This window comes from Sebastes umbrosus, chromosome 4, assembly GCF_015220745.1.
Source record: "Sebastes umbrosus isolate fSebUmb1 chromosome 4, fSebUmb1.pri, whole genome shotgun sequence".
In the NCBI taxonomy this organism is placed as follows: domain Eukaryota; kingdom Metazoa; phylum Chordata; class Actinopteri; order Perciformes; family Sebastidae; genus Sebastes; species Sebastes umbrosus.
In genome coordinates this window covers 10,219,739-10,233,681 of record NC_051272.1, presented here as the reverse complement: position 1 = coordinate 10,233,681, position 13,943 = coordinate 10,219,739, and the positions used below count along the sequence as shown (strand labels likewise).

The following is a 13,943-nucleotide window of genomic DNA, read 5'->3' as shown; positions in this document are numbered from 1 at the left end:
TGTATATTCTCTTTACTTATTTATCTATTTTTATATTTAATATGTTTTTCCTGTATCTATACTGGCTTCTTTTATATTAATATTAGGTTTGTTAAGTTTCTTTGTACCAAGAATGTTATTATTGGGGACGTTTGTGAATGTTTGTTCTGTTGTTTCAAAATGAAACGAGCAGAGAGCAACTGCAACAGGCTGCATGCACGGCCAGCGCATGCATACTACATGAACTACACTACAAAACTACTTCTAAAAAACTACAGATGTTTCATTTTAATTGATATATTGTACACATTTTTATAGTATTTTTCATATTTCTATTGTAAATTTCTTATATTCTATATTTATGTTTCTTGATTCTTGCTTTTATTTTTTAATTTCATTTTCTCTGACTGTGTTTATGTTATGCACCAATACACCAAAGAAAATTCCTTGTATGTGAAAACATGGCAATAAACCCGATTGTGATTCTGAAAATGTAACAAATTAAGGATAAATTTGGTTATCGTATTTTCCATAATAATGGTATCATAACAGTAAAATTGGACATGCTACACTATGCAATTTGCTACATTATAAATGCACTAACCATATTTAAAATCACAGGTTACTTATTAGAGACCTGGATGATGTATTTGTACTTCTACTAAAAAAAGAGTCATGCCCTTCTGCTGCACAAATTTGTATTCATAATTTGTTTTATGTTTCTCTAATCTTTGCTTTTTTGGTGAAACACTGTATAATTTTACCTTCTTGGGCCTTGAACATAAACTTATTTAAATTAAACTGTGACATTTCTCAAGTTAAGAGAGGAAATGTCTCTTTGGTGGAACTGCTAAGAACTCAGAGACATCTGAAACATGACATCTTACTTGTAAGTAGTCACCAGACAATAATACTTGAAACCACTGTTTTAATTGTGAAAAACTGTATTGTGATTAAATGTTTAACACTGCATGTGTTTCATGTAAAATCTTAAAATAAAAAGTGACCAGTATAACTATAGATGTCAGATGAATGTAGTGCAATCTTTCCCTCTGAAACATGAAGTGAAAATGTAAAGCAGCAAAGAATAAAAATAGTCCACATTTATTTGACAGCTTTTTATAGATTAAACTACCCAAAGTATATGACATTAGAGCTGAAGTGATTAATCAATTAGTCAATCGGCAGAAAATTCCCTCTTTATGTTTCCACACATAAGTCTTGGTAGTCACTTGGAGTTTTTTTTGCCAGGACAAAACATCTGCAATAAACCTTCACACAAGTCCCAGGACTAAGATATCCACTTGAGGAATGACTACAGCAACCAACAATTCTCTCTCAACATACATATGGCATCTGAGTATTTAAAAAAAAAAAAAAAAAAATGTAATCAATGAATACAAAAATGCTAAAAAGCACAGTGACTAGAAAACAACAAAATTACGAAGAGACAAATAAAAACAGACTTTTAAATGGTTGTGTAGCATAATCTTAGCTGAAAAGGCTTATTTTGGAGTCCGTGTCAGCTTTAAGTCTGACAGTTTTAGCTGGTCAGTGTTAAAACCTAGTCTTGCCCTCAGTACCTAAATCCTGCTGGAAAAAAATGGCTCAACAAGCATCTCTGCAGCTTCATTTTTTTCTGCTGCTCTCACCAACACACTTGTGTTTTTTGACATGATGGAGATAAGTGAATCTTTTATTGCAAACTGAACAACTAAATGGTTTCTCCCCTGTGTGGACAGTCAAGTGTCGTCTCAGAGTACTATGGCGTGAGAATATTTTACTACAAAAAGAACAACTAAATTGTTTCTCCCCTGTGTGGACAGTCAAGTGCCGGCTCAGGCTACTACGGTCGGTGAATCTTTTACGACAAATTGAACAACTAAATAGTTTCTCCCTTGTGTGGACAAGCAAGTGTCGTCTCAGATGTTCCTTTTGTGTGAATCTTTTACTACAAACTGAACAACTAAATGGTTTCTCCCCTGTGTGGATAAGCAAGTGTCGCCCCAGATGTTCCTTTTGTGAGAATCTTTTACAACAAACTGAGCAACTAAATGGTTTCACTCCTGTTTGGACTCCAGTGTGTTTCTGCAGATGTACCTTGTGGCCAAATTTTCGAGCACATTCAGAGGAGCTAACTGATGTTTTTGCAGTATTACATTCCAGATCACTTACAGATACTTCATTGTTTTGCAGAGGGTTTAAAGCTGACTGAGGTTTCTCAGTCTCCTCCCAATCTCTACTGTCATCAGTCTCAGGTTCTGAGTAGTGTGAAGTCTTGTCATGAGCAGCTGGTTGTAAAGGACTATCTGGATCTGAGTTCCTGGCTGGTTCTGGTCCTCCACAGTCATCTCCTTCAGCTTCTGTTCTCTCTGCCTCTCCGTTCTCCTCACTTTGACTTTCATGAAGCTGTGAGGACTGAGCTTTTTTTTCATCGTCTTCTTCACTCTTCACAGGGATAGAAGTGAATGGGAAGTTGATATCAGCCTCCTCCAGCCATTGAAGCTGCTCTCCCTCCTGACTGGTCCAGAGTTCCTCCTGCTCCTCTTTAATGTGTGGGGGCTCTGGGTCCTCCTGGTCCAGACTGGGGCTCCACTCCTGCTGCTCAGGGGGAACCTCTTCATTAACCACCAACAGCTGCTGAACATCTGTGGAGAATAAAGAAATACATGCACACGTAAAATGTCATGTTTTACCTGGGAGCAATAAAGTCAAAGGATAGAGGCTAATCATATTACATGTGCATTTACTGATCCTCCATGAAAATAAGACCATCTAGCATAAAGTTGCATAAAATTAAAATACTCAAGTACAATACCTCGATTTTGTACTTAAAGGGACTGTTTGTAACTGGGTGCCGGTGTCTACCCGTGGGCGTGCTCGGAGACGATAACGTTTCTCTTCCTGCTTCAGCCAGCAGGAAAAGCCAACACTAGGATCAGCATTGATTCATGGAGAGACCCTCGTCTGGTCAGCTAACATTACTGCCAAGCAGGTGAAATATAGAGTGATGTTGTGGTTTTAGCTGACGTGTGTCGCCTCACTGTTTAGAGCGATGCTCGTTCATGTCTATTTAGGGAGAGCAAACGCGAGCCCAACGCTGACTTTCGTTGACTTCACAGCCACAGGTGTCGCTGTTAACAAGCATTTCTGAAAGTTAAAAATAGTCCCTTTAAGTACAATCCTTGAGTAAATTTACATATTCCATCTCTGCTTATAACAGAGTATTTTATTAGTACTTTTTCTTCAGTAAAGGTTCTGAGGTTTCCCAGCAGTTTAAAGTGATAATAAAACAATGAACCGGTACCAACCTGCTCTGTGTAACCGGACTTCCGGGTGTAAAACAGCGTCCAGTAGTTTCCGTTGTCGGTGATTCTCTCTTGAACTGAACTCCAGTTCCTCCTCGTACTCTGCTATCGTCCTTTCAAACAGCTCAAATATCTCATCAGCAGCCGCAGTTAGTCGCTGGTTCACAAAAGCTCTCAGCATTTCAACTTTAGACATCTTCACTAAATCCCAGTACCGTGTCCTCCAGACACACTCCGTTAAAAACGGTGAGCTCACTCTGACACGAGCTGTGTTGCTAGGTTACCTCTGTCTCCGTCTACTTCCTGTAGCAAGCTAACTTCATTAGCTTCGTAGGACACCAGGAGACAGTTCAGACGTTTTCTACTAAAAGGGACCAACACAGAGTCCATTCAGAGAGGTTTATCTGGACATTGTGGCTCCAGTTTCATCTCTATCGATTAGTCCCTGAGACGAGCGCTGTGTGGCCGAGTTCCGTCTCCGTCTATTTGCAGCTAACTTCAGTTAGCATTCTTGGCTAACGGAGATGATTCTGAGGTTAAACGGCCCGAAAATGAGCACAAAGTCCAGTTAAGCAGGTTGATCCAGACATACGGGCTCTGCTGGTTCACTCCGGTTGTATCTGATGAACTACGGGACGGAAAGAGCAGAACTCACGGAGAACAAGGACCCGGGAACAAACCTCTTCAACCGGACTCCGCACTGCTCAAGTTAGACACGGGGAACTGCTTCCGGTACCACTTCTCCTTCAAAATAAAAGTGACCAAATTTGTATTTACACTCCCGTGTCTCTGTATTTTTTGTGCAGCAGAATGGATCCTGAGAATGTTATTCTTTCATACAGTTTAGGATATTATTGGATTAGGACTAGCTGATTCATCTTTTTACACTTCATACTGTGAACATTTGTACATATGGATCAAAACCATAAATGGTATTGGCGCTAGATGAAAAGTGAGAGAATCATCAAAGTCAGTAGGATTCATCCTCTGGGAATCATCAATGACTGTACAACATTTTACACCAAAAGTTGTTGAGAAATATCAGTCTGGACCAAAGTAGTGGACTGACTGACATTTCTACCCCTAGAGCCACACCACTAGCAAGGCCGATAGAATATAAAATAATCTGTGTGATTCGCATCATGCTGTCTATTTATTGGGAGGTTTGACGACAGGATTTTGGTTTAGATCATTTAAAATGCTAAATACTGGAGTATTTTGGCATGACAATTTTTGGTAGTATCTAGAAGGGAACCAGCAAATTGGGGATACTCGAAATTAAGGTATGGCATTGACCTGGAATAGTTAAGGTTAGGCATTGATCTTGAATAGTTAAGGTTAGGCATTGACCTTGAATAGTTAAGGTTAGGCATTGACCTTGAATAGTTAAGGTTAGGCATTGACCTGGAATAGTTAAGGTTAGGCATTGACCTGGAATAGTTAAGGTTAGGCATTGACCTTGAATAGTTAAGGTTAGGCATTGACCTGGAATAGTTAAGGTTAGCATAGGTTGGAGGGCAATGAGTCTCGTGAGATTTTTTGCAGATCTCAGATCAGATTTCGCAATTTGCGGGTTCCCTTCTAGACACGACCACAACTTTTACATTCCTTCATGTTTGCTAATGTCCAACAGCAACACATTTGGGGTTAAAGTTTTTACTCGTGTGACATTATTTTGAATGAAACTTGCCTGCAAATACAGTAGATTAGGTTGCCTTACATAGTCATCTGAGGGCTCAGGTGGTTTAAACAAGCAATTTACCACGTTTGTGCAGATAAGAAGGTTTGGTGAGTCTGACTAAGAACACTCACACTTAACAGAAAAAAAAGTAAGAGAGGTTTAGGATGAGAATTCAAACAAGTTCTTGCAGAAATGTGTCGTTTATCCTGTGGAAACACATCATATGAAGTGACTTTTTTAAGTAAAGAACCATGGGATTGAAAACATTTGAGTGTTTGATTTATTGATAGGGGTTTTGAAGAAACCACTCAAAATATTCTACGGAAGAAAAATGAACGGCGTTTTGATATGATTTTGTTTTATTTTATAACATGATTTCTTAAAGGTTCCTGTGGAGTTTTAGACCTCTAGTAGGGTCACAGATCAGTTGCAGGTCCCTGTTTTGTTTGTCTCAAGTACAAGGGCGCACATGCACATGCACACGGGCAACGCGATCCAAATTCCTGCCAATGGTGTTACACTATTCCACTGATCTACAGTTACAGTTTTTATTGTGCCAATAAACACAACAATGTGCCAACAAAAGGTACTACACGCTAGTAGTAAACATGGATGCAAACAATACAGGATTTCAAATACTTCAATAATCCTTTGATTATGGCTAGAAAGGATCCGTGTTGTGTAAAACTCTTGCAAGAGTTTGTGTTCATGTATTTACATTATGCAGGCATCCAAAGCTGTATTGTTTCCGAGCACCACAGTCCCTTTAGAAAACCAAATTTTACTGCAGCAGGGTCTGACAGTCTGCCCGCTCAGTCCTGGTTCTGGTACTCCTGTGCCTCCCTTCCCTCCAGCGAGCCCAGCAATACGGCCTGGGCCTCCAGCAGTGTGGTGTTGGCTCCCTGCGGGGACCAGCGCAGCAGCGAGGCGAAACTCTGCTCCTGGCTGGAGGAGGAGCCACTTCTGCTGGGCGGCGAGCTCTCCACCTCCCGCCGAAGCTCCGACCGTCGGAAAGCCAGATCTAGGTCTGTCCGCGGCGGGTTGGTCGCTGCCGGAGGCCCCGCTGAAGTGAGCTAAAGGAGTTTCTAGTGAACCTGCATGATTTCACCTGTTTACAACGTTATTACAACAGTCTTCTCCGCCCTGTGAAGGGCATCCGATCCCTTCCAAGTTCTTTTCCCTTCCCTTCTCGTCGCTTCGATTACAACGAGAACGTGACGTCATACTTCCACAAGACGGATCCTTTCTAGCCGTAATCTAATCCTTTTATGAGGAAGGAAATACATCTTTGTTGGATCCAAAGGATCCACACAATGTGCTTTAGTGAGAAACACTGAATGTAAATGTAACTTTTGTTTGTTTATGAGAAAACTCCACAGGGCACCTTTAAACAGATGATATCATTTAAATCAACGGAAAGGAAAAATCATTATAACAGTTGTATAATATTTCATTTCATTGTGGCTTTAAGTTGATGCACACAGTGCAGATCAACTTCTACAGACACAAAAAACAATCAGAGCAGTGATAATCACAGAATTTACTTCCTCAGAAGTTTGGGAACCAGTCAAATAATTATTTCTGTAACTGCTCTAAGAAGATCCAGCATCTTAATGAGCAGATTTTAAAAAACATCGAGACTCCAAGTCTGAATGTGTTGTGAGACCGAGTCCCACTGATTCATGTGGAGGAAACTCTTCTCCACACATCCAGCAGCATCAGCCTCCAGTCAGTCTGACTTTAATTTCCTCAGTAGGGACGATGCTCCGCCACCTGACAGGAAGGTAAAAGATGCATTTTGCAGCAGTCTGAACCTGGTTTCTCCGGCTCATAAACAGCCTCGAGGCAGCGCTCTGCAAACCCAGCTGTTCTGTGCAGGTTCATCACCACCATGATGTGGTTTGTTTGAATGACAGCTTGTCAGACGGAGAACTCCGCCCCGCCCTTCCAGGTGCGTCTGGGGAGCAGGGTTGGCAGTTTGAGTCCAGCGAAGGGGCTGATCCAGAGCAGAGACGGCTGACCTCCAAACACCGACCTCAGCCCCGCCCAGCGAGTCTGTCGCTCCCACGTCGGCTTCTCGTTCTTCAGACGCTCAATCTCCTGAAACACACAGATACACAACCTCGTTACAGACGACCTTACTACACTAAAGAGGGATTCAGTGGTCTAGCTTCAGAGAAAGAGATTCGGCGCTCCCACTGTTCATATGAGAAAACGGCTAAATATTGATGATACAGTAGAATATGCAGAACGAGAGTTTATGTCCTCACCGTCTCGTCGTTGCAGATGGAGTGGAGCTGAGTGCTGAACATAACTGCTGTGAAGGTGAAGAAGAGGAGGGCTTCCATGCAGAGGAAGATCATCAGCATCATTGTCACCGGTGGGGAGAAATCACTGCACTCTGGAGACAGAAAAACAACACAGTGAACTAAAAAAAAACAGGAAAAGTAATGGAATAATGAATGACAGAACATGGAACTTATTTTTTTTTTAATAATTCATGTTACAGAGACACATGGTAAAATAATACTTTAACACATGCTTTTTGGTGGATTATGTGTTTGCCGAATTACAGGAGATCCTTTGACAGATTCAGAAAAGATGGTGAATCTAATCTAATCTATCGGTACATCTGATCGATAATTAGAGCCGTGCTGTTATTTTCCTTGTTTTTTGAAGGTATTTCTGCTGATAGAGACACCAGCTCAGAGTGGGACTGTGCAGCCGGTGAGAGATTCATGACCTGCTTTAATCTTCTTTTCAACTTCACTTGTTGACTCCATCCTTCTGGTTATCACTACAGTTTAGTATTTGACCGCTTGCTCCACCAGCAGCAAAGTTATAACTTCCTGCTCCCGTGGGATCCCAATCCTAATGGCGTCCTCTAAAGCAGAGCGCTGCAGTCGCACATCGACGCAACTAACGGCTCGTATTAAAACACTGTCATTGTTAAAGTACCGGTACTAATTAAACGGGGTATGGTATTGTTTTTAACGGCAGGGTATCGCGATATCTTTCTAGTATCGGTATATCATGCAACACTACAAGAGATGTTTGGTAACGCCCAGCCCCAGATAAGAGAAAGATAACTAAAAAAATTAAATTAAATATGGTTGAAATCAGCAGTTTTTAGGACTCACCTCTCCATTGGACTCTGACGCAGGTGATGAACTGGTATCCACAGAGAGCCAGAGCGTGACTGGAGATCATAGAGATGTACATCTGTGGACAGAAGAAAAACTATCAGACATCTTCACACTGTTGGTGATTTAACATCTCAGAGTCTGAGGGGTCTAACAGGAGCTAGAAATACATCAGTTTCAGCCTGTTCTGGTGCCAAATGTGCCGACTTGACCGCACGTTACCGCAATACGATAACGTTTCTTGTCCATGACAGAGTTAGCATGCAGCTTTAGCCATGATGTCTAGCTCTGCTTTTCCTGCAATGTGTGAAACCCAAAGTGTTTCCATACTTTACTGTATGTGTAGTGTTTTGGATTTAACATGCGAGGGTGCAGGTCGTATCCACGCCAACTGGTTCAACATCTCAGCTCTAAAACACTTAACTAACTATTGATAAAACAGCTACAGTCTAATCTGTTCACACACAGATTGGTCACCATTGTTGCTTCCTCAATCAGCAGATGAAGACTGACTGGTTCCCAAGAGTCAGGATTCAACATTAAGAAAAGAAAAATGTTGGAGTCATTTAATCATGAAACAAAATGAACATGTTGTTATTATTGCTGCATTAAGGAAATTAATGAAAATTCCCGTGAATGTCCCCTCAAGTCGGAACAAAAGTAAGTCGGTGAAAATACACGACTTGCAGAGTTGACATCATATTACGCAGAAACATGATGGATGAAAGTAAATGTTGGGTTGATGGTAAGGAATGTTTCATTAATTCACATATTGCATATCCATTTTTTGCTTCACATGTAATTTGTAATATGGTATTAGGTTGTAACCGTTAGTTGTTGTCCACATAGAGTGACCTAGATTAGTTAGAAAAAAATATCTATTCATGTAAAGCAATATTTAGGGAATGAATGCTCTTCATTGTCACGCAAATACAGGAATCAGCTATCAACGTGTTGTTTAAACGCTCTGAGCAATAAAATACAACACATCTTTGTAGCATCCATGTTGTTTCAACGTCACGACTTAAAGCTCATGAACACAACGAAGTCGGAAGAAAGACCTCCCAACTTGAGAAATGGGACCATCCGAGGAATTCTCTTTCTTTCACTTCTCATCAAAATAAAAGAAAAACATCTCTTTGTATTTCTCTGGTTGATGTGTGGAAGTCAGTCTGAATGTGATTAGTAAGTGGACACTACAGTAAATGAACTTACAGTGAAGAGGACGAAGAAGCGCTGGTTTTTCTCCCCAACACAGTTGTTGACCCAGGGACAGTGGTGGTCCATCTTGCGGATGCAGCGCTTACAGATACTGAAGAAGAAGAAGAAGAAGATGGCAGTATTACTTCCTGACTAGATAACTTAACAGTTTTAACACAATCGCCTCAGCTGCCTTGTTGATATCTTCAACAGATGATGATAAACAACAGCTGAAGAGGACGACAAAGGAAAACATGCTTTTCATGCTGCTTTATTTCCTCATTCATTCAGTCCGTATCGAAGCACATTAATTAGCGGAGGTTCACGTCAGAATTTAAAGATTTTAGTTTATTACTTGGGGCTGTCTAAAGTTATCGATTTGATGTGCTGTCAGTCATTTCTTAGAACATTCAAATATCACACAGCATTGAGTCACCCTCAGCTCAGAATTAAACCTCTGCATGTCCTTCTTTTTTGCAAAGTTAATTTTTAACTGAGACAGCTGTCAGTCTGTTAGATCAGTTCCACTAAAATGTTTATTGCACATAATGTGTAATCTCAGTTTAAATAGTAAAAACTGGTATGAAGTTCAGACACATATCACCTGTCACTCCTGATGTGATTGGCACCGATGGAACATAATAATATTGTAGATTATATGTTAATATTTCTGAGTGAGCAGGATGGTGGTGCAGCTGCAGAATGGAGTTAGAAAGTGAGTTTTTAAAAAAAGTGTGTTTGAATTTATTACATTTGTTGAAGGAGCTGAAATAAAGTCACTGAATGCTGTTGAGCCAAGATCCAAATAGATGTCTATATTTAACATGTACTGTATTTTAACCTTTAAATCACTAAACACAAATTGACTGGATCAGATTGAGTGTTTACAATCATGTATCTATGTCTGATCTAGATATACATTTATATTTTTTTCATCTTCAGTTGCTGGCCCCTGTGTTCAGTCCCATCAGATTAAAGCTGAACAAATATATTTAAAATGTAACCCTAACCCTTCTGACCTGCAGTGATGAGCCCGCTCAGGTTTGATGCTGCAGCATTTTGGACATTTGTAGATGACCTCGCCCGGCTTCAGCTGCAGACTCTCCATGTACTTTTTAGTGGCGTTTCCTTTAGGAACGGCTCCCTGAGGAGAAGAGAGGAAGGAGGAAACACTGGCGATGAATAGAGAGAACATCTTATGGCTTAGTTTTAACTTGGAACTTCTGCCATTAAACTAAAAATCCGCCAGCCGGTCTCCCCTCAGCTTCCTCACCGGGTCGGTCAACATGGTGCGGAGGTGGGAGGCCAGCGCCAGCACAGCCAGGCTGTTGAAGACCACCCCGTTGACCACGGCGTACCAGAAGCTCCTGGAGGGCAGCAGCATGACGAAGGTGACCACAAAGTCAGCGAAGAAGACCAGGAACCAGGTGATGACGGCACACACAATACCGCAACAATCCTGGATGAACCAGAGTCGCTTTGCCTCGCTGCGGGAACTCCTCTCCACCTCCTCCTCCTCCTCCTCCCCGTCTAGCAAGGGGCGCTGCTGCTCCACATCCCTCAGCCTGTGGCCGGAGGACATTCTGCCCTGATGGAGGGAATGAATGGCAGCTTAAAGGGAGTTTTTACTGATGTAACATCTTTATAACTTTGGATTTCGGCAACCAGATGTCTTAGAGGTGAATCATTTATCTATCTCTTAATTTACAGCCTCGTCACTGGTTTCAATCAGTACTTAAATAAAATAAAAGTCTGCCCTCTAAAGTTCAACTGACACCGATATATTTTTGTGAGAAGCTCCGTATGAATAATATGTAAAATATTATTCTTGTCATGATGGGAAAGCTGCTGAAACAGCATCATGTGACACAAACTCTCTGCAGACACTATCACTGGCTGACTGGATGTTTGTTTGTTGTTTTGTTATGTATAAAGTGACTATCTTATACTTGAAAGGCCACCAAAGGACTGATAGTCATAGTTTAGTTATGATTAGGGTTGTCAAAGTTTACGTGACAATAACGCCTTAACGCAAATTTGTTTTAATGCCACTAATTTATTTAATGTATTAATGCAATCGATCTTTTGGAGGTAGCGCTCAGTTTTAAAAAAAAACTAAAAAACTGGTATAGCCATTTTCAAAGGGGTCCCTTGACCTCTGACTTCCAGATATGTGAATGTAAATGGGTTCTATGGGTACCCACGAGTCTCCCCTTTACAGACATGCTCACTTTATGATAATCACATGCAGTTTGGGGCAAGTCATAGTCAAGTCAGCACACTGACACACTGACAGCTGTTGTTGCCTGTTGGGCTGCAGTTTGCCATGTTATGATTTGAGCATATTTTTTATGCTAAATGCAGTACCTGTGAGGGTTTCTGTACAATATTTGTCATTGTTTTGTGTTGTTGATTGATTTCCAATAATAAATATATACATACATTTGCATAAAGCAAGCCTATTTCCCCACTCCCATGTTGATAAGAGTATTAAATACTTGACAAATCTCCCTTGAAGGTAAATTTTGAACAGATAAAAATGTGTGATTCATTTGCGATTAAATATTTTAATAGATTAACAGCCCTATTTTTTTACACTTAAAATGCCACCAAAGGGCTGATACATGATAAGAAGTCTGCATATAGACAAGTATGAGAGGAATATAAAGCATTGAATCGTGACATCCCAGTGAAGATGCATCTTATAGACGTCCAGCTTGAATCAGTGAAGATGAAGTTAGGATGATGTCTACTTACTTACTTAGAAAGTACCTCTACTTTATAGCATTATCTCCTCTCCTCCAGCTGCTCCATGGAGTCACAAGCTATTAAGCCTCCGAGTCACATCGCTGTAGATGACAGAGATAAAAGTTCAAGCAGTGCTGGAAGAAGTATTCCGATACTTTACTGAAGTAATAGTACTAATGCTGCACTGTGAAAATACTCAACTACAAGTAAAAGTCCTGCATTCAAAACCTTACTGAAGTAAAAGTATGTATGAGCAAAGTATGAAAATTATTGCTGTGTCAGTAAAATGTTCCTGTCTGTGTTTTCCTATTATATCTGATGTTTCTGGATTAATATTACTGCTGCATTTATGTGTATGTTGCATTTTAACTCCTTTATATCTTGTTGGCTAGTTTAATCTACAGCAATTCATCATGGTTCGTAAGATCATCAGAAACTCGGAAAAAAAAGTTTGGAAATTTGTGTTTGGTCGATTATTACCTCCGCCAAGGCCGAAAGCCTAGGAAAGAGGTTATGTTTTCACCAGCGTTGGTTTGTTGGTTTGTTGGTTTGTTGGTTTGTCTCTTTGGAAGATTACTCCAAAAGCCTTGGCGGAGGTCTGCGCTCTCCGAGTACCCTTCTAGTTTATCTGTTGTTGCAATGCTAATTGGCATTGTATTTTACATCGTTGGAAAGCCAGTTTATTTACCTTCACAATGACGTCCAACTTGTAAGGATCATGCATTTGTGGGATGAGCAGCACAGCTGATTATGTGGGTAGCGCCCAAGTAAAATTTGCTAAACAGTAACAGTATTCTCCTGTTGGTATTGACTCTTGTTTTGAGTTGTTTGGTGGATTGGATGATTGAACTCTCTATCAGTAACAAGGAAAAAACAAGACATATTGGCTATTTTACACTTTATTCATTTAATACACCGTCAGGAGCCTCAGTAGCAGGTGGAAGATCCATACGCAGCCACAACAGCCTGGCACCTCCTCCTCATGCTGGTCACCAACCTGGTCACACGTTGCTGTGGGATGGCGTTCCATTCCTCAACCAGGATTCGTTGCATGTCAGCCTGCGTGGTTGTGTTGGTCACTCTAACACGTACAGCACGCCCAAGCTGATCCCACAAGTGTTGAATTGGGTTGAGGTCTGGACTCTTGGCAGGCCGTTCCATTCTCTCTACTCCCACATTGTGGAGGTAGTCTGTGATAACCCTGGCTCTGTGGGGCCGAGCGTTGTCATCTTGGAGGATGGAGTTAGGACCCAGATTGTGGAGATATGGGATCGCCACTGGCTGCAGAATCTCATCCCGATATCTCACTGCATTGAGATGGCCTTCAATGATGACAAGCCTTGTTTTGCCAGTGAGGGAGATGCCGCCCCACACCATGACACTGCCCCCATCGAAAGCTGTTACTCGATCGGTGCAACTATCAGCATAGCGTTCTCCACGTCGTCTCCATACTTTGACCCTGCCATCTAACTTTCGCAGACAGAACCTGGACTCATCACTGAACATGACATTCCCCCACATGTTCAGGTTCCATTGTCTATGTTGTCGACACCAGCGCAAACGGGCCTGACGGTGAAGGGCAGGCATTGCAGGCTTCATGGTAGCCTTATGAGCACTGAGATTGGCTGTGTGCAGTCTGTTCCTGACCGTCTGATCAGAGATCCGTATGCCATAACGTCCTGCTAACCTTGTCTGCAAATCTCTAGAAGACAGCCCATAGTTCCTCAGTGCTGTAAAGGTGATGAACCGGTCTTCCTGGGGTGTTGTCTTCTTGGGACGCCCACTTCGCGGTCTGTCTTTTACATCACCGGTTTCACAGAACTTGGCCTTCAGTTTGGAGATGGTACCAGGGCTGACTCCAAATAATGCTGCAACTTGGTTTTG

The 13,943-nt window shown here is 41.3% G+C and overlaps 2 protein-coding genes across 3 annotated transcripts in view; both read right to left on the bottom strand.

The window, feature by feature from the left end:
* Window positions 1-1,082: 1,082 nt before the first annotated feature.
* LOC119486338 (zinc finger and SCAN domain-containing protein 22-like) lies at window positions 1,083-3,873 on the bottom strand. The gene is made up of 2 exons (XM_037766386.1): window positions 3,291-3,873; window positions 1,083-2,627 (listed from the first exon to the last, which is right to left on the bottom strand). The coding sequence occupies exons 1-2, from the start codon at window positions 3,481-3,483 to the stop codon at window positions 1,609-1,611; spliced, it is 1,212 nt and encodes a 403-aa protein (XP_037622314.1). The 5' UTR covers window positions 3,484-3,873; the 3' UTR covers window positions 1,083-1,608.
* A 1,352-nt stretch (window positions 3,874-5,225) lies between these two features.
* The window catches only part of LOC119486349 (palmitoyltransferase ZDHHC7-like), a 12,925-nt gene continuing 4,207 nt past the window's right edge, over window positions 5,226-13,943 (bottom strand). Inside the window, exons 2-8 of one of the 2 annotated variants that reach the window (XM_037766403.1) lie at window positions 12,069-12,160; window positions 10,585-10,899; window positions 10,331-10,455; window positions 9,327-9,423; window positions 8,109-8,190; window positions 7,239-7,369; window positions 5,226-7,068 (exon numbers count right to left, since the gene is read on the bottom strand). In XM_037766403.1, coding sequence (XP_037622331.1) covers window positions 6,889-7,068; window positions 7,239-7,369; window positions 8,109-8,190; window positions 9,327-9,423; window positions 10,331-10,455; window positions 10,585-10,893 — 924 coding nt within the window. In that variant the 5' untranslated portion in view covers window positions 10,894-10,899; window positions 12,069-12,160 and the 3' untranslated portion in view covers window positions 5,226-6,888. The remainder of the gene's footprint in view (window positions 7,069-7,238; window positions 7,370-8,108; window positions 8,191-9,326; window positions 9,424-10,330; window positions 10,456-10,584; window positions 10,900-12,068; window positions 12,161-13,943) is intronic. The other variant, XM_037766402.1, reaches the window with a different exon arrangement.